Source organism: Squalius cephalus (assembly GCF_949319135.1).
Source record: "Squalius cephalus genome assembly, chromosome: 17".
In the NCBI taxonomy this organism is placed as follows: Eukaryota; Metazoa; Chordata; class Actinopteri; order Cypriniformes; family Leuciscidae; genus Squalius; species Squalius cephalus.
This window is the reverse complement of record NC_137138.1, coordinates 18,727,405-18,754,683: the sequence shown is the minus strand read 5'-3', so window position 1 is coordinate 18,754,683 and position 27,279 is coordinate 18,727,405. Positions and strand designations below refer to the sequence as shown.

Sequence of the window (27,279 nt, the reverse complement as noted above, 5' to 3'; positions counted from 1 at the left end):
CATTTTTTTTAGTCACTTGTTGGCACCTACTGGCATAACGATGTAACTGATCTTTATTTGAAAGCGTCAAATTTCAAAATGTGATATACTTTTGATCGCTACTGTAGATATCAGTGTTTATATCCGAACAGTAAGACTGTAATTGCTGTTTGTCAAGCTGTTTCATACCTATACATGACAGCTACTCTATCTTGCTCAGTGGCAGTGCCAACACAGATATGAATGTTCGCTAACACAGGCGAATCGTTGTCATTTAGGAATAAGATCGTATGGGTGTTTGAATCAAGATTAATCATGCAGTTCTTCATATATATGGTTTTGTTTGAGAGGCCTCATTAAACATGAGATAAACCATGGAACAGACAAGTTGTAAACAAGACCAAATTGTATTGTTCCTGTTTTTAATGGCAATTGTTATTAACCTTTATATTGTAATTATGCAGATTTGAAGCGATGAGCACATAAATGTTAAAAGTTTGTTGTCTTTATACCCTTTTTTTTATCTCTCCCTCCTAGCTGGATGAACTATCAATAAAGCACCGCCTAAGCACTGACCTCACAAACAACGCCCATTCACCTTCTCAGAAGGGACAACGCAGCACCTCCAATCAGAAGTCCCGCAGATCCACAGACCAAAGCAAGCATCATTCCGCTGGTCATTAGCCACAATAAACACTGGCTCTCTTGGTTTGTAGATCTCAAACATTTTCTCTTTCTACCACAGGTTCCTCTGTTTCCACCAAGCGACCTCAGGGCGACAGTAAGCACATCGCCAGTTCAAGCAGCTCCAGTAAAGTCCCTCCCAGCCCGCTGATCTCCGGAGACCATAAGAAAACTCCTACCCCTTCCACTGTGAGTATAGAGCCCCCTGAGGAGCTGATGACTGATAGGCAACCGGGTTGTGAGCTCACGTCACTGATTTCCATGTCCGCTCTCCTTGTACCGTATAGAACAGCATCCTATCCTCAGGCACCAGCCGCAGCAGGAACTCTCCAATCACTGAGAGAGCCACTCTGGGTGTACAGAACGGCAAGGACAGGTACTGCCACATTCCTCTTTATGCACAGTCTTCCTTTCCAGCCACGGATCACATGGAAGAGCCTATCAAACTCATTTCTGCAAAGTGGACTGGTGTTAAAAGTAGTGTATGCGTGTATGTGTATATTTAGACTTGGAAAGCTTCTCTGCTCTCGACTCATTCTGTCAGGCTGTTGCCCTGCCAGCATGGGAAACATAATCCTGTTATTCACACACATACATTCACACATTGACAATTGCACACATTTGACCGCAGCACGAAGCTGAAATCTGTTCAGCTAGATTTGCAACGCTTTCGGGAACTTAGAATTAATCCAAAGATTAAAAGAGAGCAATGATTAAAAAGGCTTGACAGCCTGAGTTCCTTTTTAATACAATAAAATAATATTCCAGGTTATTTTCAACTTAATGTCTGTCGGTAGCCTGGGTTTCCCCATACTGCCTTGAGCAGCGCGATTTTATTCACGCTGCAAGGTAGTCTGGACACCATGGACTAATTTTTCCCCTGAAATAGGGAACCAATCACAGAACGGGGAGGGAGCAGGAAGACGATGACGAAGTATATGCGACACACCGAAGCAGTTTGTTTATCTATGGATCCAACATGACAGACGTAAAAATATATGCATATTTTTAGGAACACATCTACAAAAATATGCCTGTATTTCAAGTTGATAAAATAATTTAAAATCCACATCAGTTTATTTGTGCCGACGCGCCACGCCCTCCCAGGATCTATAACGTTACCAAGGCTACTTCCACTTTTAAAAATGCATCACAACCGCGCGCGCGCGTTCTGCTTGCAGTCGTCGAGATAGATGCTGAGGAGTTGAAGAAAAGAATAGCTAGTGGAGATTGTAAAGTTGTCGACAATACGTCATCAAAAATCAAGTCTAGTGTGTGGGAGAAATTTGGAGTTATCTGAAGAAAATATTGTGAAAGGCTTTGCTGCAAACATTTTCGTGTTGGATAGCCGCAAATGTGGAACTTCATCCCTGAGGAAGCACGCAGATAACTGGTAACAAAGCAGCTCTATCGAACGGTATTTTTCATATTTAACACTGTTAAGTATGTGTGGTGTGCAGGGTGTGTTTGAACCCAAAATTGTCAGATGTAGGCTAGACGAAATTGTGTGGCATATAGTGTTGTAGCCGCGTCTGTTCGATTTGTGTGGTAACGTTAGCCATGTTCTTCATGTATCGGCCTTTTGACAGCTTCGGCTGAAGTTGTCCTTGTGTTAATGGTCGTGTAATAAATTCTGTATGACCTGGCAATAAAAATGTTTGTAAGTGTGTCTATAATGTGATAGTCTAAACTGATTTTATTTCGGGTGCGGGTCGGGTGTCGGTTCTATTTTAAGCGGGTCGGTGCAGATTTTTATTAGTGCTGCTGTTGGAAAACGGGTCGGGTGCGGATTTACAAAATCGGACCCGTGCAGGACTCTCTGGTGTACACATAAATCTCTGACCCATCGTCGTCTTCTTTGAATATCTGTCGCTCTACATACGTCATCTGGTATAATTTGAAATGATTGGCTATGAGCTGCGTACAGGCGCATTTGATAGACATTCGTAGCGCCCAATAAACGGCTCTGGGCATTCGTAAACCACGCCTCAAATACGAGAAAATGTACATGTGGTTTCCAGACCACGTCTCAAAGAGAAAGTGGTCTGACGTTAGCCAGGCTAGTCTGTCGGTGGCATGCTGGTGATTAGCACAGGCAATAAGTTTGACTAGTCATTCAGGGAAACTCTTACAGCTATACACTTAAAATGAATCAATGCATAAAATATCTCAATAATAAGTGTATAACCATAACACTTATGTTAATAGGTTTGTGGTCACTATGATTTTTTTTTAAGTATCTTGTGCTCACTAAGACTTTTATTAATCAAAAATACACTAAAACATTGTTAATATTGTGAAATATTATCAGTTTAAAATGAACTACTTTCTGCAATTTATTCCAGTTATGGCAAAGCTGAATTTTCAGCATCACTACTCCCGTCTTCAATGTTACACGATCCTTCAGAAATCATTCTAATATGCTGATTTGTTTTACAAGAAACGTTTATTATCAACATTTAAAACAATTGTGCTGCTTAATATTTTTGTAGGAAATCTTGATACATTTTTCTTTAGGTTTCGTTGAATAGAAAATTCAGAAGAACAGCATTTATTTTAAATGGAATTTTTTAAAATTTTAAATATATATTATAAATGTCTTTACTGATGCTTGATCAATTTATAAATAAATTATTGATATTATTATTATTTTTTTATTATTATTTTTTAAACCTCAAGCTTAAACTGTAGTACGTTAGCATAAGACTGGTGTCTTAGAATCTCTTACAGACCCTGCTTGTCTAAAGTTACATCCTTATATCATTCAATCCATAATATGACCAACTAAACAGTAAATCTGGTTACTTTCTCTCAGTAACACACAAGTTTTGCTCCACCCACCGGAATTATGTTGATAACTAGATTTCCATCCACCTAGAAAAATGATTTGGATAACTGTACAGTTCAAGCAAACAGTGTAAGTGCTTTTTACAGAAATATAAGCTGCACATGTCCTCTGGGCAGCATGCCAACTATTGTAACTCCATTAGTTAATTTTTACACACTCAGGGACAAGTGAGAATTGTTGTCTGTGGTAATCAACAGAGTGCCACAGATGCCACCTCCTACCCCACCTCGAAATTTTCTCTAATGGTTCCCATAAATATCTACTATGGTGAATTCCAGCAGTCAGAGCACTGCATATTTGGGATATATTTGACCAAATTTATACTAAAATTAAAAAAGTCTGATCTGTTTCACTATGATATCGAGACATGCTGCTTATGTTCATATTTATTAGATTAGCAGATTGAAAAGAGAAAACTACTTATTACTCTACTACCTACTTTGAATTTGACTGCTTGTGTACAGAATTACAATTGAATTTATTATGTTAATGTCACGGTTCCCACAGTCATGTAAAACCCGGAAATACTGAGAAATTTTTAAATTGATGTTTACATTCCAGTAATGGAGTAGAGTTGAGAAAAAAATCATTAAATGTATTGAAAATTCATAGAAATATCTATAATGTTTATTTCTTTTTTAGTTTTTCTCTGCTCTAAAATATTACATTTGCCTAGATTGAGTAGGAACCCTGTAATATGTAACTTTAAATAAAGGAGTGTGTTCAATTGAAACATCACTGCTATTGGTACGTCGACAATTGAATTTTACTCTAGATACTGAGACACACTGGCGTATTACCACTGATTGGTATGTAGTCAATCTCATCCTTTAATCTGGAATTAGTGATTTTTGCCTGACCCAAATAATCAGGTTACCGAGAGAAGAGATGTGGGAAACCGAAAACAGCAGCCTTGTTATATGGATGTTTAATTTAGCTTGAGGTGACAAGCGGCAGCACAGTCAGAATGCTGACGCGGAAAGAGTTTATGTGTGCGCAAGGTCAGTTGCAGAGAAGCAAATGAAAATGCGTAAATTGAGCTTATGTGAGTAGCTTTTAAAAGCACATCATGCCCATGAGGCTTATACTGTCAGACGCTTTTGATCATCATCACTGCATCTCATTTCAAATTCTCACTCGATGAACAGAGCGAGCTTTCCAGTGATAATGCAAGTTTGATTCAACTTTGACTAGCTTTGATCTGTATAGATCTAAGAATAGACTAAAATAGAGCCCAAACCTGCATTATCGCAACGCAGTGTTGTATTTTTATCTCCTGGTGTGTGTGCTTTTGTCTAATTCCATCACTTTCTCAACCCTCATCCCATCTTTGCTGAATCTGCTTTATAACCTCACCCATACCTCCCTCCACTCTGTACGTGGGGATGTCCGTACGTGGGGGCTGTTATTCATTTTTCCCCCAGCCTGAACACTCCAGGGTCCCGCGCCTCCACCGCCTCAGCGGCTGCGGTGCTCGCCGCCTCATCCCGCACCCGCCACCACAAGTCCTTGTCCACCTCCGCCCACCCCAGCCCCCCAGACCTCCATGCACATCGCCCCAGGCAAGTGGCAGCCAAACTCCAAACTATTCCGAAGGGGGATGCGACTTCAAGAACTAGTGACGAGTAAAGTCGTATGATTGCTTTTTTTTTGAGTTTTGGAATACATGAGATCCGCAGACTGAATTCGTCAAGCAAAGAGATGGGAAGGCCCTAAATTTTTTGAATTTCCTGTCTACTTTTCTCTCACTCGTTGTCCACAATAATACAACCGTCTCACTCGCCATCCCACTTTCCCCTCCGTGTAAACACACATTGTCTACGTCACATACCTGCCAGCTCATTCCTTTCTAACCCATAATTCACATGCATGCTTTAACTAGATGTCTGTCTTTTCATGCAAGATCCTCCTTCACTATTGTCACATTGCTTGGTGTCATATTGTAGTCTTTTAGGTCTGCCGCCCCATCCTTCTCCTCCCCTTCTTTTCTGCAGACAAACTAGACAGTGCACTAATATCCTCTAAAACCTGTCTCACTGCATGTTCCATTTTGGAACTGTCACAGAAAGTTGTATGCATGCAAGGGTTTTGTCTTCCTCCGTAAAGAGTTTTTTGTTGTTGTTGAGTCTTGTTATTTGTTGGTAATAGCTGCATGATAACAATTAGGGGTGACGTGTGTAAAAAAAAAATCTGTGTTAAAATACTTGTTCCCAGTTTAATGTGGATGGACTAAGTTGAGCATTTGTAGATTTTCCTTAAATTTTAAATACCGTTGTACTCTGAAGACATGGTATTTATTAATATAAAAATTCTGTTCAATACCGATAAGAACTATCGTTGAACTACCTTTGAAAAATACAGTAAAAACAGTAATATTGTGAAATATTACAATTTAAAATAACTGTTTTCTGTTTTAATATTTTAAAATCTAATTTATTCTTGTGATGGCAAAGCTGAGTTTTCAGCATCATTACTCCAGTCTTCAGTGTCACATGATCCTTCGGAAATCATATCTAATATGCTGATTTGCTACTCAAGAAAACTTATCACAGTTGAAAACAAATGTTTTATGTTGATTTAAAATTTTTCAAGATTACAAGATCCTTAGAATAAAAAGTTCAAAAGAGCAGCAACGATTTGAAATGGAAATATTTTAATACATCATAAATGTCTTTAGTCACTTTTGAGAAATTTTAATGCATAAATAAGTTTTAATTAATTAAAAAAATATATTATTGACCCCAAACTTTGATCTGTAGTGATTTATGATGCTACAAGTAAATTTTTGAATCACAACATTGTAATGTACACTATGAAAAATGTATTCATTTAGAAATTTTCTGAAGATTACATTTAACTGTTATTAAATTCAAATTGTTTACTTAGTTTAACTTTAATGGAGCATTGGATTACTATGTAATCTAAATGTAAAAATAGGTCAAATGAGCGGCACAGTTAAATATCTTGTATTGGCTGATATTGTGTTTAATATTGACCAATATATGATACAGTGATGCAGAGGTTACACACTTTACCTTTAAACTATTACATATTGTATGGTTTTGTAACATTAAAAAAAAACAATGTGGTCCTAATGTGATTTAAGCCTGTGGATTGTCACGTCTGGCATGGTACAGAAAGGGCTGATGGTGGAATTATACTTGGATTTCACATGCATGTGCATGCTTGGATTTTATTCAATCACATTTTAAAATCAATCTCAAATTAAATGTTGGTTCATTTCCACCAGGATAATTTGTCTGTCATCAGTGCATTAGCAGCAAGAGCTACAGTTGTTAGCATAATGAAATGGCCTGTTTGTTCTTTTAGTGCCTGATTATTGAAGCTGCATGTTGAAAACAAGTGGCTTAAATTCACTGTTAACCTTAACCTTAATTCTCTTTTCACCTTTGCAAACTTCTTTGTAAAAAAACAGCACAGCCAACCAGAGAGCACCAGTTGTGTCCCCCTCAGCTCAGAACATTTCCTCAATGGCTGACCGTACCAACTTCCCCAGAGGGGTGACTAGCAGAAGCACTTTCCACGCTGGCCAGCAAAGAGCCACACGAGACCAGCAAGCCTCAGCGTACAACGACCCCTCTGCCTCCCCCTCCCTTTCCCATGGCAACAGCCAGGTGCGCCGTCCCGGGACGGGTATCTTCAGCAAGTTTACTTCCAAATTTGTACGCAGGTGAGTTTATGATTGGTCCACATGGCGACACTGTTACTTGCAATTGCGAAATATTGAGTTCAGCAATACACATGCACACGTTCTCATCACTCTCACCAGTGCTCCCCTCTTTCAGGACGAAATGATTTGGACTGGCACTATTTTTTATCGCTATGATCATGAACTCTGAAACAAAGGGCTGCTGTAGCAGAGATGGTTTTAAGTGTGAGAGATGCTAACTGATGGATAACTAACATTAAATCCAGGGTTCCCACAGTCAGGAAATATCTGGGAGCGATTTCCATGCCTAGAAAAGTCATGGAGATTCACTACATCTTATTCTGTTTTTGTAGTTATGCTAATTGAATTGCCTAAGCAATCTATATATTTTTTTCTTCTTTATCTGGTAATCAGAAATGATTAGGAAAGTCCTCGAAATACATTCGCCAAAATGTGTGGGAACCCTGCAAACCTGACCCTGATCTAACATCCATCATTCATGCAATGCATTTACAATTCACAATTTCTTCAGCGATCCTAAATAGCCCTGTTGTAACTTAATAAATTGCAATTCCCATTCTTTAATCTGACTTTAATCACCGGTGCCCTTTTTAGTGCCCCCCCAGCTAACACTAAAGCTCAGAAGAACCTTTCATTGGGTTCATAAAGAACTCTTTTTAAAAACTTTTCATCTATCAGCCAAACAGGAAGTATTTAATTGAGAGCTTTTTCAATGGTTCATGCACATGTGAGAAACACTTTATTTTCCCTTTTTTCTCTAATTTTTTTTGTAGAAATCTCTCATTCAGATTTCCCAGAAGGTAGGCAATAACACTACCCTTGCGTTTTCTTAAGACAATGTCTTTTTCCTGTGCTCTATTATTCCTTCTGTGATGTCTTGTCAACATTTATTATTGTTCCATATGCATATCTTTTCATATTATTTTTTTACTAATGCTCTGCGTTCATTGCCTGACTCACTCCTCCGCCAGCCCTCTTTTCTTCCTTGTTTTACCTCGATGAATAACACATCCCTCTTTTATTTGCATTACACCCCGTTCCTCTCTCATATGAACTCAAGGAGTCCGGTCATGTACATTGTTCCGCAGATCTTGTGAATGGTCTTCCTGTGCCCTCGTCTGTACTGTAATCATGCAACATGGCTACACTCCTACAATGCAGTTAAATGACAGTGTGATACACTCCAAGTTTGTCAGGTGTTTGTAGATTTTCAAATTAGACCATTAGACAAGGACTGAACTCTTGATAAAACTCTTAAAACTAAATGATTTTGATGCTCAGTTAATTTAATGGTTCTTTGAACATCTACTTAAAATACTCAAATGTACAGCTATATCTACATCTACAGTGCCTAGGGGAAAAAAATGGGAAGCTTGCAGTCTAAATTTAATGTGATGAAAGAGAAAGACTGGGCGCTGCTATAAATAGACAAAACACATCTTTCTATTGCCATGTCCACACCAAACATACAGCGTGACAATTGTAGTCTGATTCATGAACAAATGACTCATGAACTGATTGATTTGAATGAATCTGTCAAAGACTGATGCGTTAAAATCGACTCGGCTGTTCTTGACTTGAAGTTGTTTTGTCATGTTCAACTCAAAATGAACAGAGAACTGTTATTTAAATAGGTTGCTCTAACGCTAGCTAGCTCACCCTCATGTCGTTCCAAACCCATAACGACTGAAGTTCATCTTCAAAACACAAATGAAGATATTTTAATGAAACTTGAAAGATTTCAAATGAGCGATTTAGTCCAAATCTTCTAAAGAGACACGTTTGTGTTATATGATGAACTTATTTAATTTAGACTTTTATTCATATATAAACATTGATCAATATGTGTACATGGAGAACGAGTATGGTAAAGGGAAGCTCTAATGTGCTTGCTGCTCAAGAACAGACCTTGTTGATGCTTCAGAAGCTCAAAAATGTTTTCATGACTTTCGAGAACAAACCTCATTGGTGGTTGTGCGTTAAGCAAATATGTTTGAGCTTCTTTTTACCATATTTGATGTTCTTTATGAGCATTGATCAATGTTTAAATATGAATAAAAGCCTAAATCAAATCTCTTCATATAAAATAGTCTTGATTAAGACTTGCATTTAACCGTTTGATTTACATGGATTACTTTTTACGTTCACTTTATGAACCTTAATTTTCGGTTGCGTGGACCTTCAATGGACATTCTCAGGTTTAGTAAAAAATATCATCTTTGGTGTTTTAAAGATTCTTGTGTTTGGAAGAACTTGAGGGCGAGTAGATTACTACTTTTTAGTGAACTATCCTTTTAAGTGTTGTGAGATTTGAATCAGTGTAGTTTCTGACTGGTTGTTTAAATCAAAAAGTGTTTCAAAAACCTAGTGTCGTTATAAATGGTTCCTTCATTAAAGGCACAATATGTAAGATTTTTGAATTAAAGTATCCCAACAATGATTTCAACAATGCTTAAATCCAAAGAAATCAGCAATTTTAACCAGTTTAACGGCCCGTGTCATTGCGTTGCCTGTCAATGACGTCATATTCGTGTTACCCTCATAGAAACCATGGAAACACCAAAGACGCCAGCCACAAAGCTAATGCAGAGAGTAACGTTAACTTTCTACACATTCAAATGTATTTTAGTATGATTGTTTTGACCACGTAAAACAGCGCTGCGTTACCCCACAATTTTAATTCGTCAAATAAAGTGACCTGTATGAATAGTAATTCAGCACTTGCAGCTGTTTTAGTAGAATGAAATAAAATTATGTGAATTTTAGTGATTAAACGTAACTGTAATAAAGTTCAAGTTCAGGGAAGAACGTGAAAATTAAACATAACTTTAATCGTAAAATAAACCACAAAGCAAAAGGAGCGACAGTGGCATATTAGCATGCTAAAAAAACAGCAAAGTAAAATGTCCCAGGCTCTCGGCCCTGCCTGGCTTCATACCACAGTAAGGTTAATAAAACTTTAATACATTAGCCCTCCTATGAACATGATTTCTGCCTGAGTTATGTCGGATTGCTTTCCGTCGGCTGTGGAGGTGAAGATGACAACTCCCATGATTGCACGCTCATTCACGACGTCATCAAGCTACGGCGTTGTTATTGTTTTGAAAAAGCGACCTCTAGCGGAGAAACTTACATACTGTGTCTTTAATAATACTTTTATTATTGTATTAATAAAGTGTTGTTAAAGGTATAATGCAATTTATTACAATGCCTTAGGTAAGTGGACCAAGAATTGTTAAATTCCTTTTTCTTATCCGTTTTGTAGACCCCTCAGACAGATGTTAAATTATTAGAAGTACTAGGCACCAAATTCTTTTTGATTTATATTCTGTTGATGGGAACTAAACACTCACCCAAAAGCTTGACATTTGATTTTGAGTAGGTTGGGTAAGTTCATGGTTTGCAGAGAGCCTGGCAGTGTAAATAGAGGATGACAGTTGTGTTTTCATGGTGAGGGTTGTATAGGGTGACTCCTGCTTCTCTCCTCTTACGGTCTACTGCTTATTCTTATATGGCTGCACTAAAACAAACGTGCTGCTTTTGTCCCTTCGTTCTCGTGCTGCGCTGTTTTGGAGGTGGCTGGTCTCCCCGTTCGACTTCATCTTTCAACACACTCCTCCCTAAAGTCACTTGTTCAGCTGCACATGAGTAGACAAAATTATTGGGCTATTATTTACATAAAATGTCAGCCACAGATACTCATTTTTACAGTTCATCTTTGACAGACAATCTTGGGATTTAAGTTTAGTGGGACTCCTGGTAGTTTTGCACTAGGCACTACTCTGAATCTTGCAGTTGGGTTTTAATAAACATTTTTCATTCCTTTGGGTTTTCTTTTAAATGATGCTCTTACATAACCAGACCCCAGAAAGTACACAAAGGAAATCCGAACTTGCACTTTAACAGTTTTTTTCACATCAGATATTCTCTCCATTTTGAATATGGATATGTATATCCTTATGTTGGTCTTCTAGCTCTTGTCTGCTCATTTGTGCACTTTTATGCTGAGTACAGAGTGGCTTATGCGAGTGTGTGTTGATCCTAAGGTTCAGAGTTTAAAAGGAAAATTTTGTCCAGAAGCTGGTGAAGGGACTGTAAAAAGATGCTTTATGGCTTTTGCTAAATTTCTTTTGGTCATTTTACTGATTTAAACAGGATATTGATGATGATAAATTTGATAATGAAATCTACATAAACAGGACTAATACTTAGCTAGCACCAATAATAACTTGAATTGAGGGACTAAACTTGTTGGTTTTCTTTGAGGAGTCCGTATGAGGGAGAGGGTCGAGATGAGGCCAGCAGGTGAGGACAACTAATAAAAATCTCCAAAAGTGTACTGCTCAAATCACTGAATCATTACTTAATGAGACCGTGGAGTCATTTAAAGATTAAAATATTTTGTTCTTTTTTTCTTTTTAATAATTTGATGACTTGCAACTTGAGACAATCAAATGTACACCACTGTTCAAAAGTTTAGAGTCGGTATGATTTTTTTTTAATGCTTTTGAAAATCTAATTCTCACCAAGGCTGCATTTATTTGATCAAAAACAGTGAAACGGTAACATTCTGAAATGTTTGAACAATTTTAAACAATAAAATGCTTTCTATTTTTATATGTATTATAAAATGTAATCTATTCATATGATGGCAAAACTGAATTTAGAGCATCATTACTCTACTCTAGTCTTCAGTGTCACATGATCCTTCAGAAATCATTCTGCTGATTTTGCTGTTTTCTTATTATCAATGTTAAAGGAACACGCCGACTTTTTGGGACTTTAGCTTATTCGCCGTATCCCCCAGAGTTAGATAAGTCCATACCTTTTTTATCTCTGTGCGTGCTGTAACTCTGTCTGGCGCACCCACCGCTAGCCTAGCTTAGCACAAAGTTTCTCAATATGCGTTCTTGTCTGTACTTGTGGACTTGTGAAACGTCATCAGTCGCTGCCCAAGTACTGTCCCAATACACAAGTTTGCATTTTGGCAAGAACGGTTAAAAATCCTGGAAGTGTTCTTGACACACCCATTTTACTGAGGATGCATCGGTTGGTAACTTCTGTGAACTTGACGGCATTCATTTCGGCATTCGAGGAAGGAGAGGCAGGTCAATAGTTAAGTTGTTTTTCTACAATTTCGTACGCTATTTCATCACTAAATTCACTTCTGAGAACATTTGATGCGAGAAATCAACTGTGTAGATTTCAAATATTGGCATTTTTACGAAAATTTATGGCGAATCGAAAATGTGCTCAAACGTTTTGGAAGTGAGAATCTCCATAAGCGTTGCTTTATTGTTGTGAATATACATTACATTGTAGTGTACAGTTGTAGAGTAATCCCTTGAGCTGAGGGTAGGCTTGGGCGATAAAGCCTGGCTGTTATCGTCAATAATTCTCGTTATGTTTGAGTACTGCAGATGGCGTCTGTGCGGGGGTATTATTGCGCAATACCAGCAAGAACACATCGTCTCAAACTGTCAGCAGCGTTCTGTGTGCTCGTCACCTTGTGAGTTCATTCTTCCAAGAACAACTAGCAAGAGCGTTCTCCCCAAGAACACAAGTCCGTTCTTTGCATTCTTGCTCCCAATAAGCGACAAAATAACGCCAACATTTTCCTATTTACATGTTGTGATTTGTATAGTCATAGCGTGTACGAATAACAAGGTCACATGAGACACAGCCGTCTTCTAACCGTATACATACTGGGAACTATAGTCTCAGAAGGCGAAGCACTGCTACTTCTGCGGAGTGATTTACTCCAACTCTGAGCGAACTCTCTGCTCCTCACCACGGGGCTTCTCAGGCGGGCTTTGGTCGGGCTCTGGCTCATTTAGCTTCTCTCCTTTCATCGTCCCCATAATATACGTGCAGAGCGCAGGCTACTGTATGAAATATTGTTATATTGATAATATTATAAATATGCAACGCAACATGCAAGTAACGCGACGCGCGTGCAAGGTGTTCGGGCTGAAAAATTGCTGACGTTTTCGGGCTGGGTACAGATTAGGGCTTGAACACCACGGGCCAGGTCTCAGTTAGGGCTGGATTTTTTGCCCTGTGCAGGGCTCTAAGCAGTATGCTAGCTGTAGCCGTTTACCTCCAGTCTTTGTGCTAAGCTAGGCTAGCGGTGGGTGCGTCAGACAGAGTTACAGCAAGCACAGAGATGAAAAGGGTATGTATGGACTTATCTAACTCTGGGGGATACGGTGAATAAGCTAAAGTCCCAAAAAGTTGACGTGTTCCTTTAAAAGCAGTTGTGCTGCGTAATAGTTTTGTGGAAACCGTAATTTTGTTTTTAAGGTTTCTTTGGTGAATAGAAAGTTCAAAAGTTCAAAAACAGTGTTTATTTTAAGTAGAAATCTTTTCTAACATTATAAATGTCTTTGTCAGCTTTGAACAATTTAATGTATCCTTGCTGGATAAAAGTATAAAAATCTTACTGACACCAAACTTTTACTAGTGCATTTCTTTAATATACAAACAAGAATTTGAAAATAGGTCAACACTTCTACTCATGTAGTGTTTTATTATATTTACATAAGTTTTTTCTTTTTACTCCCTCAAGCACCTTACAGATGTCCGATTAGTTAGCGGATGACTTTGTTTTGACTGCATTGTAGTCTTCCACCATGGGACCATGCTGGTGTTTTGTGTTGATTTATAAAAACATTTCATCATGTTGATTTAATTTGAATGTGTTGAAGCAGAAGATCTATTATGTAGACGTTATAGCTTGAATCAACCAAGCTTTGTCTGTTATCATTTGCATTTCCTTGTCTTCACCTTCATTTTCCTGTTTGTGCCTCTCTCCTCTCATCGTTCTCAACAAAGACCCATGTTGAGCCCAGCTGACAAGATGGAGAAAGGTACCCAGGGACTGCCCGGCGACGAAAACAAGGACTCCTTTTCTTCCTCTTCTCCAGCGTCCAGCACACCCTCATCCACCCAGGCCTCCAAGGACACCAAGCCACGCTCCCTTCGCTTCACCTGGAGCATGAAGACCACCTCCTCCATGGAGCCCAACGAAATGATGAAGGAGATCCGGAAAGTTCTGGACTCCAACAGCTGCGAGTACGAGTTGCGCGAGCGCTTCATGCTCCTCTGCGTTTCGGGCAACCCTGCGCACGACGACTTCGTCCAGTGGGAGATGGAGGTGTGCAAGCTACCTCGCCTCTCTCTCAACGGGGTGCGCTTCAAGAGGATCTCCGGAACATCCATCGCCTTCAAGAACATCGCCTCGAAGATTGCCAATGAGCTAAAACTGTGAGGAAGTCGATCGGTTTTTGTGTGAAAAGATCTTGAGGAACGGCTGGAGCCCATATGTTGGGTATGAGGAGGCACTGTGAGGAAAATCATTGGAGTTGTGAGCTCTACGGCAGCAATGAAGAGTCTCGAGGCTGTAAAGGTGTAAGACAAGTTCATGGGGGACATTTGTGCATATAGACATTTTTCAAGGGGTTTATTTTTTGGGGGAGGTGTTCTGTCTTGGTTTGGGTTTTCTGTTCCTTTCTCACCCTCCTCGAATACTTTGTGTTGTCATCTTTATTTTTGGCAATTTCGTTCAAATGTTGTGGTTTTTCTTGGACCTCACAATTGTCGTCAGCTCAGAAAGAGTTAAGAGAGAGCGAGAAGAGGTTGGCGTTAATAAACTGGAATTGTTTGCCAGTGAATCTTTTTTTTTTTTTTCTACAAATGCAAACCAGCTACTGTCATGGAAAGCTGTAGCTAACTCCCCCCAATACCCTGGTCCTTATTCCTTGTTCATCCCCAAACAAACAATGGTAAACTAAACCACATTACTTGATCTTGCTTCCAATTCCAGGTTAGCTGTGATGAGCAGAGATGGAGAGATTGGTTGTTTTATGCTCTGAATGTACAACAAAAAAATCGAGACCCAAATGGCTAGGCACATTCAGTAGAGCCAGAATTTGAATTTTCATATTCAGTCATGCTCTGATTGGTTCTGATCTAGCCAATGGTGTGGTTGCTAATCCGTAACTTCTGCCCCATTTCTACATCACAGTACAGTGTCTTATTTGAGCTGAAATGGAAGTGTTGACTTGAACCCTCGGTGCACTGGAGGTGAATCACCTCTTAGCACTCTATGCCCAGACAATTAGTTTTTTGTTGTTTGTTTGTTTTTTTCCTCTATTGCAGGGGTTATATATCTGAAACTAATTAAGGGCCAATTAAGTAATTATTGGTGGATTGTAGTGTAATTAAGACTTGCTGGTTGGATCCAATCTGCTGCACTGGAATAAGTCTGTTTCGTTGCCTTTCTCTGGAGAAGATAATTATTAATATTATTATATGAATAAACCAGACATTGGATGATTTGTGTTCAACTGTTTATGAACAATATTCTTTTTATTTTAGTGTATTGTTTTTATTTTTATTTTGTTTCACCTTCAAACAACATTTGAAATATGCTTTTGTTCTTTAATTGATTTAAAGAGCGTGCAATACAAATAAAACTATTTACTTTCTAAAACATTCCACCTGAGAGCACTTGGAAACTAACTAGTCTCTAATTTAAGTGTTTTTTTTTTTTTTTTGTAGGGTAACACTTTTATTAATATTTAACATTATACAGTGCTTAACATAATTAGTTAGTGTACTTTTAGTATATAATGTTATTTATGATTATTATCTTTACATTTTAAATTAAATGTATGTTAATTGCAGATGCTAAAACATATAGCCATAACTGTTATTCTTGGTTTATGATACTGTTCCAAATATCAACTTTTGCCTATTTCATTTGTTGAAAAACGTTTCTTCATGTTAGGAAAATATATATATATACTGTTTCTTAACCCAGCAGCAGATTTAATCCATATTAGTAAATTGTTTAGTCTCTTTTATTAATGGAATGCTTATCCTATCTGATATGCAGTAATCTTTGAGTGAGGAATTGAATGAACGAATATATAAAATGTGAAAATGACAGTGCTCTAAGGGGTTAGAAAAGTAGCAAAGTTTTATGATAAATCTTGAAAAAATGAGGTTTTGATTACCAAAGTTTTTGGCTATGTTTAGTTCAAATAATTGGGATTTTGTTTGTAAACTGATTTGAACAATCCGAGGAAGGAAAGAAAGAAAAAATGACACCGGATGCAACACATGACATCTGCACATCTGTGATAGTGATATCCGTTTCGTGAAACGAATCGTTATTCCGAGTCGGATAAGAAAACGTACGATTCGTTCACTGAATCGGTCCGAGCGGTTTTCGAGTGAAGGGGCGAAAGGTAAGTTACTCAACTCCAGTAGCCGAATAGCAGTAAAATGTAGCCTACTGAGATTAATATCAAATATGCTTACTGCTTGAGTAAACATCATTGGGTCAATGAGCCAATGACATGAAGTGCATATTTTTGTGTCCAAGTGCATTTCTATTAAAAATAACTTGATAAATTCATGACACATATCACTTTATTCTATAATGCCTATTTAATTTGAATTCATTTTTAGAACATTTAAATGATACATATTTTATAGTTTATCTTAAAACCCCAAAATGTCAGGTGGTGCAACTGTCTGAACAAATGAACAGACTAAGAAAACTACTTAAAATGGCGTCTTAATTATTTTAAAACTAATTACTATGGCATCATTTTAAGTTTGAAACCTTTCATAAAAAAACGTTTGAAAAAAGATCAGTAGTGTTAAAGCTGTTATGATCATTGTAAAACTTCTGTCCATCAAATTAGTAGGCTATATTCTCATATGTCAGGGTGGCACAACTGCAAACATAGCTCATTTATTATGAATTGACAAGGTAATAACAGTAAACATGATCCAAGTGATCCTGAGTGAAAAGGTTTGTAGATCTCTCTCAAATACTGGTAAAACTGCTCGTGTAAAGTATGGGTAGGTTGGTACACTTTCCATGTCATGTGGTACAACTACACATACCCTGACATAAAAAGTCAAAAAATAAATTTAAACACTTTGAAACGTTAACTGAAACTTGTTTAAACACATTGGTCATGACTCAAAAATATGCATTACATCAGGTTTGAAAATATTTTTAAAAAAACTTTTTTTTAAGCTTTATTTGTCGTTTCAACGTTTTACAGTACGTAATGGATCACGCAGATACGTCAGGGAGCATGTAATGACGTATTACGTAAAATAGTCATTGAATCATTTTGATGGAGTTTTTTAATGAACTGTTCGAAAGAACCGGTTCGCTTAAATGAATCGGACTTCCCTTCACTAACTGGGGTCAATCAGTAGGAGGCGCTAACTCTAAACGCCTCACCGCGCATGTGACCCTCCCCCAAGGCTCCAACCCCAAACGAGGCACTGACTCCGTCATCACACATTATCAGTGAGCTAGCTCATGTCTTCGGTATAGTTGCGCGTTGTTGAAGGTGAGTTTTAAAGATTACAATTCTTAATAGAGATTTTAAATGGTTTTCCTCTGTATTTCACTCGTCGAGTGCGTAAGAAGTACGAGAAGACCGTTTAATTGACCATAATTCAGAAAATGTATTCACTCTGTTGTCCGATATTCTCTCCTATCCTGAGCGTCGTCCTCATGTGAACCGAGAATATCGTAATTTAATCGCACTGATTTATTTTACAATGTGAGATTAATTTGTCTGCGATTGTCGTAATGACTATACAATCTTGCCTCACCGGACTTTTGTAGCTAACGTTACTTCCTTAGTCTGGTGCTAGCATATAGCTTGCTACTAGCGTTAGCACGATAGCTTTAGTCATCGCTTGATTGAGATACAGTGGATCAGTTTGACTAAATAAGAGGTTAAAGATACAATGTTTTCATCGGTCATTCAGTCAAATTCACGCTGACCACACAATCAAGATAAAAAATAGAGTGGGAACCGTGTTTGAAATCGACTAATTCTATACGCTATAGCCTGAAAGTGAAACCGTTTTGCCCATATTACGCACGCTCTGAAACACTTTGTTCTGATTGGTCAGTCGTGTTTAGCTATTCAGCGGTAAAATAATTTTGTAGCGTGGCAACTAAACTGTATCATTTAGCTCAGAGCTATGTAGTAATTATGCGAATGTTTATATAAATTAACTTCATGTTCTTTCACTACTTAATTTACTCAGTAGCTGTGTGATTATAAACGTAATAATATAATACAGGCAACCAGTCATCGCTAATTGCATTGTGCTGATGTTCTTTCTGGTTTTTACTCTACATGGAAAAACAACAATTCATTTACTCTCAAATTAACATTTCATATCTATGCATTTAAACAACCATGTAATAAATGGGATGACTAAGGTAGAATTAGACAGTCGTTATTGTAAAAAAATCCATTCTGTTATAATAATTCCTATATTTATATAAACCCTAACAGAATGGGTAGGTACATAATATCTCGACTTGTATTCCTATGATTCAAGTATGTGTGACCATTAATTGTTAATACCAATGGGAAAATGCTTGATGGCAGCAGGGAAGTTGTGTTTTTTGCTTGAACTAAAGTTATTTTTACTGTAGTTTGTTTTTTGCCTGTTTATGTGACTTTGTTTTTTGTCTTAGGAACTTCATTGTTTGAGACCTTGCACGTGCAAATCAACCAAAGACTGATTTCAAAACACACTGCTGTTCTTCCTGTCCAAAATGGTGAAGATATTTGTTGGCAATGTAGCTTCAGCGACCACTGAAGACGAGCTCCGTGCTTTGTTCGAGAAGTATGGTCCTGTGTCTGACTGTGATATTCTGAAAAACTATGGCTTCGTGCACATGGATGAGGAAGAGGCGGCGCAAAAGGCCGTCTCTGCTTTGCACAAACACGAGGTCAACGGCTCTCGCATCACCGTTGAGTATGCCACCACCAAGGTACGCAACGCCACCAAGATCTACGTGGGCAATGTTCCAGAGGGTGTCACCGCCGCCAAAATCAAGGAGCTCTTCCAGCCGTTTGGCAAGGTTGTGGAGTGCGATATCGTGAAGAATTACGCATTCGTTCACATGCAGAGGGAAAGCGAGGCTCTGGAGGCCATTTCAGAGCTTAACCACTCCAAATTGGAGGGCCAAAAGATCTTTGTGTCCCTCTCCCGCAGTAACCCATCCAGAAACGGCCGAGAGGAGGACTATTATCCTCCTCCCCCCCCGCATCACTATCCACCTCACCCACACCATCATCCTCACTTTCTCCCCCCACGCCCGCCGCCCCGTGACTACTATCCGCCTCGTGGCCGACTTCCACCACCTCCTCTCCCACCGCCGCCACCCCGCGCCTACTACGAGCGTGATGTGTATGAGAGGGGCCCTCGCCACGACCCGTACGCTGCCCCATCCCCGCGTTTTTACGAACGGGATCCATATGAACGGCGCCTTCCGCCCCCTCAGCGACCAGTCACACCTCCTCTCGCCGGGCGCTACTACCGTGAGCGCAGCCCTCTCGGCGGTCGCCGCTCTCTCCTGCCTCCGCCTCCCCCTCCACCCTCTTCTGCTGGCTTTGCCCGCGGTTTCGCCCGCAATGGCGCTAGCTCAGCACCCCCTCCCCCTTCCGCCGCTCCTTCCTCCCACTATCATCGCTACTCTCTCGGCTCAGGCTTTGATAAGGATGATTATTTGGAGGACAAGTACAGCAATGGCTTCAGCCGTAGCTACTAAGCATTGAAGTTTGTCCGTCCCTTTTTTATTATCGAGGAGCCAAGTAATCTAAGAGGGGCGTAACTTCAGGGAGTTAGGGGTGAATTTTTGTAATATTCTGTGATCGTTGTAGCTATTTTAGATAACGGGTTAATCAGTTAATACTGTATTCATTTAACTAATAGATTTACGTCCGCCCGATGAAGGAACGGCAAATAGGAAGTTAAATACACCTGTTTCAGAGTTTTATAGCATGTTATGTTGTACTATATTTGCCAGCCATATCGGTTTGAGTATTTTCTTAAATTTCTTCTTTTTTTTTTTCTCTTTTTTTTTGGGCATATCACATTTTTAGTTCATTTTACTCTGGCATGCACTAAATACAAAAGATCGCTTGAATATATCTATATATTTTTTGCATTGATATTTCAACATGCATAGCCTACCCAACAGGAAATTTGTCGTGTTAAATGTTTACCTGTTTTTTTCTGTTTAGTATTTAGGAATATTCAAGTGTTGTCATTGTCTTTTGCATGAATCGGGCAAGTTATTTTGGAGAGATTTTGAATTTTCATTATTGGTCTTCGTAACTAAATTATATTAATTCTGTCTTTTTTTTTTTTTTAGTTTTTCTTTTTTTAATTGAATTTCATCTCTGGACTACCTTTATGTTGGCAAATTAACTTGCTATGTTGTTAGAAGTAATGCTGGATGTAAGTGAGACCAGTGGGAAGGAACAGAGAGGAAATGGGTAAAGAGGTGGTTGTGGGCGGAGCTGTATGCTAACTGACTGATCAACCAATCACATCCTACCGGCTAACCGAGCACATCGCATCCACCAGCCGCTCAACTTTCGGATCCGCCGCCGCATCCTAGGACCATCGGTCAAAGGAAACGAACGACCGACCAGCCGCCGACCGCCTAATAAATTAAAAACAACGCTGAATCAATTCTACACTGTATTTCGAGATCACGTTGTATTAGACAAATAGCTGATTTGCCGACTCCGCAGACTCAGAGAAAGTTTTTAAAGATTAGAGACTTATTTTGGCATCACATTATAATGGACGTGCTTGTGATTGAAAATATTACTGAATTCTCAACATTGTTTCCTGTCCTACTTGTACTACTGCTGTTTGCCTATTGTTAGCGTACACTTCTGTTTAAAATGTACGTTTGTAAAAAGCCTGTTTTCTCGACTGTTTATCCGAAACCGCTCTCTTTATGATATTGTCCACTCGAGCAGGTTCGAAACTTATGCTTGTTTTGATTTAACCCTATGAAAACAGATTCATGTTCTACCAGTCGCTGTCATCTTGCCGCCTGAATAAAATTTCGACTGACTTAGACGCAACGCTTTTCATGTCACTCGTTTTTAATTGAGTCTCTTTAATTTCTACCTCATGTCTCACTCGAACACGTTATCATTCGTGTAATACAAATGTCCTTTGACTTGATCTCTAATGGGTGAAGTAAAGTGCCAAATAGCTTCGTAATAAAACTGCACTTTCCGCTTGAACCCTTCATACAAAAGGCCAAAGGCATTAATTTAAACCTCAGTAAATTCTAGTCTTTTGTCTTCTTTTTTTGTTCAAAAATGACCCCTGTCCAAGATGAATGAATGTTCAATACTCTGTTTTGAGTAACTTGAAGCTTTGTGTGGTTCATCAGGATGGGTGAGTTAAGTTAAGGTAAGTAGTATTTCAAGCTGGATTGTTTGGACTTTTGTTCTCCTTGTCATGTTGCACGTTAATGAATGTATTCATGTGCTAGCAGAGCCTGTTTGACTTGTTGTTTTTTTCATTGATGATATTATTAGAAACAGTCATTGTCTGTCCGTGAAACACCTTGTTCTGATTGTCGGTGCAGGTGATGTCCGTCAAGTTGTTTTAAAGTTTATATATATATATATATATATATATATATATATATATATATATATATATATATATATATATATATATATATATATATATATATATATATATATATATATATATATATATAAAATCTTTCTCTTCACAGCCTTTCAGTAGGAACACAGCTGAAGTTCTCTCTATAATCAGCTCTATCCAGAGGAGGAACATGATTCTATGGTTAATTTAATACAAAATGCATTGCACAATACAGGCCTCATGTGAACTTCAAGTACTCCAGTCAGCAGCTTAAAACCTCTTAAAGTAGTGTTTCTAATGGGAATGATAAACAAAACATCCATTATTAGTTTACTCATCTATTACCATTAGATTTAGTGCAAATAAGCAACTTTCAAGTCCTCAGTTTTATTAGTTGCCTTTTATTCGGCATGATGACCAAAATGAGGTTATGAACTAATGAACAGATTCCAAAAAAAAAAGTCAACATTTTAAGGTAATAAAATAGATAAATATTATTTAAAGTAAAAGATAACAAAATATGAACACATCTCTGAAGACATTAGGGTAATCATTTGTGTACTAATTTTGTGATTTAATATTGGTTTAATTGGGTACTGAACTTGGTCATATGTAATAGATATTGACTGATCTTGAATATTTTAATGAGTTATGTAGAATAAGGAAAATACTTATTTTTTAAAAAATTTAAATATGGTTTTACTGTCTGTAGATTTTTATCTTTTACTAACAAAAACAAAAAAAATCTGAAATTGTCTTTGGCCCTTTTACTTTCCTCTACCATTGTTTAAAAGTAATGATTTTACTGCCGTCCATCACTTTATAAGTAGGACTGCATAAATTCCAGACTTTTAAATTACTTTTGCCTGAAATTATGCAGTGATTTAGAGTTTAACTGGTGCTTTGCAGGACTATAAACACCTGTTTATAACAAGGGTAGTAGTCAAAAGAATCTGCAACTGAAACCCTGTATTTATTAATCATTAATCAGAATGTTGTGGTGCAGGACTGTAATATATGATGGCTATAAAAAAAATTATAGTGCACATTGTTTCCTGAGAATGACCCATATAAAAACTAACATAAGGTTATTGTTTTATTTCATTCTGATGATGATTTTCATGCAGACAATAGAGTGAATCATTGGGTTTGAGTAGGATATCCTGTGACAGCAGATCAAATGTGCACTTGTGAAAGGTTAGGACATGTGGGTCTGGTCTGTATAACACAAAAGAACACTAGTTAAGAAGTAACTTAAGTTCAGAACTATATAACCTCTATAAACGAAATCCTGAGAAGAACGCAAAGCTATCCAAAAGGAAATGCACAATCTTTAGCTCTTCATTGTTTGTCAATTTCACTGTATCGCTGTGTGACGGCTTTCACAATCTTTGTAGTGTAAATATGAGTGCAATAAATACAGTGTGTAGTAGCTTTTATGCAGATACTGATTAAATGTTTAGTATTTTTCTTTAATGCTCACTAATGCCCATTTCTCAAATCTTTTGGGAATATCTGTTGGTGAATAAAGGCAGCATGGTGGTTATTTAATCATTTTCTTGTGTCGTGGATTTGTTTGCCTCATTGCACAGCTTGTTCTGCACAGTTCTGCAATCATCTCTGCCCCCAGTTTCTACAAAACAATAACTGACCATTCAAATTACCACAGCGTCACAAATGCCTGAAAGCGAACCCTGCTGCACCCTGCACCCCATTCAGGAAACAGCTCCAGTGAATGTTTGATGTCACGTGGTGTAGGAGCACGTGGATCCTTTGGCGATTTGGCGCGCTTTCTGTTTGAATTTGAACAGCGTTCTGACGTTCCAGACTTCTGCTTTACGTGCGTGAGTATAAACCTCGAAAACTTAAAACACAAAAATACTTGTATATACACCAATATACACAAGTAATTGGTCGCATTTCTAAGATTCTGATATTACTTTTACGTATTATACGTTGTCATTTTTTATTACTAGTTAGCAACTACCCAGCAAACACATTTACATTGTGGCAACGTCTGTGGCACGTTGCATTTCTGCTATGGCAACGTCGCTGTCTACGTGCTCGCAACATTGTAACAACGTAGAATTGACAAGGCTGTAGCAACGTTGCTACGCGACATTCAGCAACTGAGAGACGACGTTCTGACAATTAATTTTTTTATGCTAGATAGGTCTTTAGATATCCCCTATGTAGCATGTTATGTTTTGTGGTTAATTTTTAAGTAGTCATATGTTATATAATTATATATATTTTAAATATTGTTTATCCTTATTATTATGTATGGGCCTAACAGTAAATTCATTATAATCAACACCTGCAAGTGTACACTTTGAAGAGTAAAAATGACATAGAAGGTTAGCTAATTCAACTTTATTAAAACTCCATATGGTAATCAAATTGCACTTCCAAAAGTCATACATTTGTGAGAAGAAAAAAACAAACATATTATGCAGGGAGTGGACTAACGTTAACTAGCATGAGCAAACATGCGAAAATCGAAATGAAACGAAACAAATGAGACGACAAATCAAAGTAAAATATAAACAGGTGTTCGAGAAGTTACAAAAAAAAAAAATTATCTGTGCGTTTCCAAAAAACAAACAAACAAAAAAAAAAAAAACGTAAAAAACATTAACGTGCAGCAAGTAGGCTATACGCGTCGCTTCCTGTTCAATGAGTGCTGAAATCAATTACTCATCATTAAAGTCATTTTTGGTTTCATACTTTTGGCGTAAAGTTGATGACCAGAAGATGTATAAAAAAATAAATAAAAAAAAGTCACATCAGATAAGGAAGTTGTAGGTTGTGTTTGAATAATTACGTATCTTATTTAGCTGAAGTAAATTAAACGCAATTCTCACGTATGGATTGCTCGATGAAGAATGAGAGACGGCCCAACGATCAGTTGAAATTTAAAAGGCTGATTTTCGCGCTTCAGGGCAGTGACGAGTACATATGTTGTCCAGTGGTTGTCCAGACACCCTAGGCACAACCTTAAGCAATGGCCCTGAACGGTGGTTTAATGTCAACATTGTGACAACGCTGTAACAACCTTCACCACACAACGTAGTTATAGCAACCTTTTGGCTATGTTGATAAAACGTTGTTAGAAGGTTGGGTACGTTGCGCCAACGTTCTGTGTTTGCTGGGTAATGGTGCTGCTGTAGTAGGTCTTTATGGCAATAGCTTCGTTATTTGCATTCTTAGCATAATGTTATGATTATGTGGTTGGTTATTAATCTTCATGACTATAGCAACATAGTCAGTCTTTAAAGGTTAGCAAATTTCAACACTCATATTAAACTCAAATTTAAGCTCTTCAGCAAGCCAAAGATCTAGGGAATAAATCTACCTCAGAATGCTGGCATGACATGAAAAATCAACCCATCTATTTTTGTAAATGCATGTTAGAGTTTATCCCTGCATATTTTTTTGGCCTTGTAATTTTTATTTAAAATGTTACAACTCGATATTTCTTTGAAACGAGACTCTCTGTGGAAGCTTGTTTCCACCACAGAATATAACTTTTTATCTCACAATACTGACTTTTTTTCTCTCACATGTTGCAAGATATAAACTAAGAAATTGCAAGTTAAAATGTTAGAATTGCTAGATGTTAAGTCAGAATTACTTGTTATAGTCTTGCAATTGCGAGTTTATATCTCGCAATTCTGACTTTTCTCAGAATTGTGAGATATAAAGTTGCAATTGCGATTTATAAAGTCCAATTCTGAGGAAAAAGACAGAATTGTGAGTTTATATTATGCATTTCTGAGGAGAAAAATCATTGTAAAAATTGCCCCCCTGGAAAATATGATCAAAGATGGCTGTAAAAAATAAATCTACATTGTTAATCCTTTTGATATATATATATATATATATATATATATATATAAATATTATTATTATTATATATATATTTTTTTTTTTTTTTTTTTTTAAGAAAAAAAAGTAACCTTTCATTGAAGTTAAATAATTAAAAGTGGGGGGGAAATCACATTCTTGGATTGTGATTGCAATGCAAGGATAAACAATGCAGATTTATTTTTTACAGCCACCTTTGATCATATTTACCAAGGGGGCAAATAATTCTGACCAGCACTGTTTGCTGGATTTCTCCAAATAGTCCACCTATACCCAGCCCCTTTTACAATCGACTGCATGCTCCCATACTGATCTGCCTCCATCTAATAACCAAATGGACAGATTTAAGTTCCCGTCCTACATTCTTTTCAATAATCCGTTTCACTCGGATGTGCATCACAATACAGGAGAAAAGATGTGTCGCTGTTTCTGCTACATTGTGACTTGACAGAATTTTCATTTTAAAAGTGAACTTCTCCTTTAAGTGTTGTGTTGACCATCTAGACAAAAAACTGGTGCCAAATTTCTTTAAATAAACACTATTTTCAATGTTTTCAGGGCTGAATTTTTGCAATATAAAAATGATGGTACCGTCAATAACACTGATGTCAGGAGTACAGATGCCACTTTTGGGTTTGGGCACATACAAGCTACAGGACCTTGAGCAGCTGAAAAGGTCTGTCAGCTCTGCACTTCAAGCAGGATACCGAGCCTTTGACACAGGTGCTGTCTATGGAAATGAGGCACATCTAGGGCAAGTCCTCAAAGAGCTGTTGCCCATGTATGGTCTAAGCCGTGAAGATGTGTTCATCATCAGCAAGCTTGCCCCATTAGACCATGGGCCGAGGGCAAAGGAAGGCTGCCTGAGGAGTCTGAAGCAACTAGACTGTGAATACATCGACCTCTATCTGGTGCACTGGCCTGGGATGGAGGGTCTTGACCCAAGGGATTCCCGCCATTCAGAGTATCGGGCGCAGAGCTGGGCGACCCTAGAGGAGTTCTATGCCAGTGGGCGATTTAAGGCCATAGGGGTTTCAAACTACACCTCAAAGCACATTAGGGAGCTGCTCATGAGTTGCCGCGTGCCCCCAGCGGTCCTTCAGATAGAGTGTCAACCGAAGCTGATCCAGAGGGAATTGAGGGATTTATGTATGGAGACAGGCATTCACTTCCAGGCCTACTCTTCTCTGGGTAAAGGAGCTCTCCTTAGGGAGCCAGAGGTGGTGGATATAGTGAGGAGCTGTGGTCGTACACCTGCCCAGGTACTCCTGAGGTGGGCTGTGCAGCAAGGCATCTCAGTTCTGCCGCGGTCCTCGCAACCAAGTAGAGTGCAGGAGAATGCACAGGTGTTTGACTTCCAGCTAAGTGAGATGGATATAATGAGGCTGGATGCCCTGAATTGTGGAACAAGGTTTTGTAAACGTGACTCTAGTAAAATAGCTTAAGCCCTGATTTGACAATTTCCTGAATAAGAAATGATTTAAAAAAATAAAGATCATCACTGTAAATAGTCAATGACGTGATGCTTTTTGTAGTAGAAACATTAAAAATGGTATCTATACAGGCTACGACTTGGATACACCAATGATGATCATGTTTTTATTTTGGAAACAAAATAAATTTTTATTTTTGTACTGAAAGGCAAAAATGTATGGGTGATACAACTGGATGCACTATATGTAGGTCATATAATTGACCTTTTTGCTGTGATGCAAATGTGGTT

At 38.1% G+C, this 27,279-nt stretch overlaps 3 protein-coding genes across 33 annotated transcripts in view; all 3 read left to right on the top strand.

Moving 5' to 3' along the window:
- Positions 1-15,701, top strand: part of mark2a (MAP/microtubule affinity-regulating kinase 2a) — a 38,877-nt gene extending 23,176 nt beyond the window's left edge. For 5 of the 30 annotated variants that reach the window (XM_079847459.1, XM_079847462.1, XM_079847436.1 and 2 more), the window contains 8 exons: positions 517-637; positions 725-852; positions 951-1,039; positions 4,936-5,073; positions 6,948-7,202; positions 7,976-8,002; positions 11,469-11,507; positions 14,037-15,701. In XM_079847459.1, coding sequence (XP_079703585.1) covers positions 517-637; positions 725-852; positions 951-1,039; positions 4,936-5,073; positions 6,948-7,202; positions 7,976-8,002; positions 11,469-11,507; positions 14,037-14,472 — 1,233 coding nt within the window. In that variant the 3' untranslated portion in view covers positions 14,473-15,701. The remainder of the gene's footprint in view (positions 1-516; positions 638-724; positions 853-950; positions 1,040-4,935; positions 5,074-6,947; positions 7,203-7,975; positions 8,003-11,468; positions 11,508-14,036) is intronic. The other 25 variants (XM_079847445.1, XM_079847449.1, XM_079847448.1 and 22 more) reach the window with 9 other exon arrangements.
- A 1,809-nt stretch (positions 15,702-17,510) lies between these two features.
- LOC307144843 (uncharacterized protein) lies at positions 17,511-20,495 on the top strand. Its single transcript, XM_079847469.1, has 2 exons — positions 17,511-17,584; positions 18,736-20,495. The coding sequence occupies exon 2, from the start codon at positions 18,817-18,819 to the stop codon at positions 19,813-19,815; it is 999 nt and encodes a 332-aa protein (XP_079703595.1). The 5' UTR covers positions 17,511-17,584; positions 18,736-18,816; the 3' UTR covers positions 19,816-20,495.
- A 1,740-nt stretch (positions 20,496-22,235) lies between these two features.
- On the top strand, positions 22,236-27,199 carry LOC307144388 (putative oxidoreductase YtbE). 2 transcript variants are annotated; one of them, XM_079846723.1, is made up of 2 exons: positions 22,236-23,533; positions 26,115-27,199. In XM_079846723.1, the coding sequence occupies exon 2, from the start codon at positions 26,138-26,140 to the stop codon at positions 26,999-27,001; it is 864 nt and encodes a 287-aa protein (XP_079702849.1). In that variant the 5' UTR covers positions 22,236-23,533; positions 26,115-26,137; the 3' UTR covers positions 27,002-27,199. The 2 variants fall into 2 exon arrangements, with proteins under 2 accessions (XP_079702849.1, XP_079702850.1); XM_079846724.1 differs by having other exon boundaries at positions 22,396-23,529.
- The last annotated feature ends 80 nt before the right edge of the window (positions 27,200-27,279 follow it).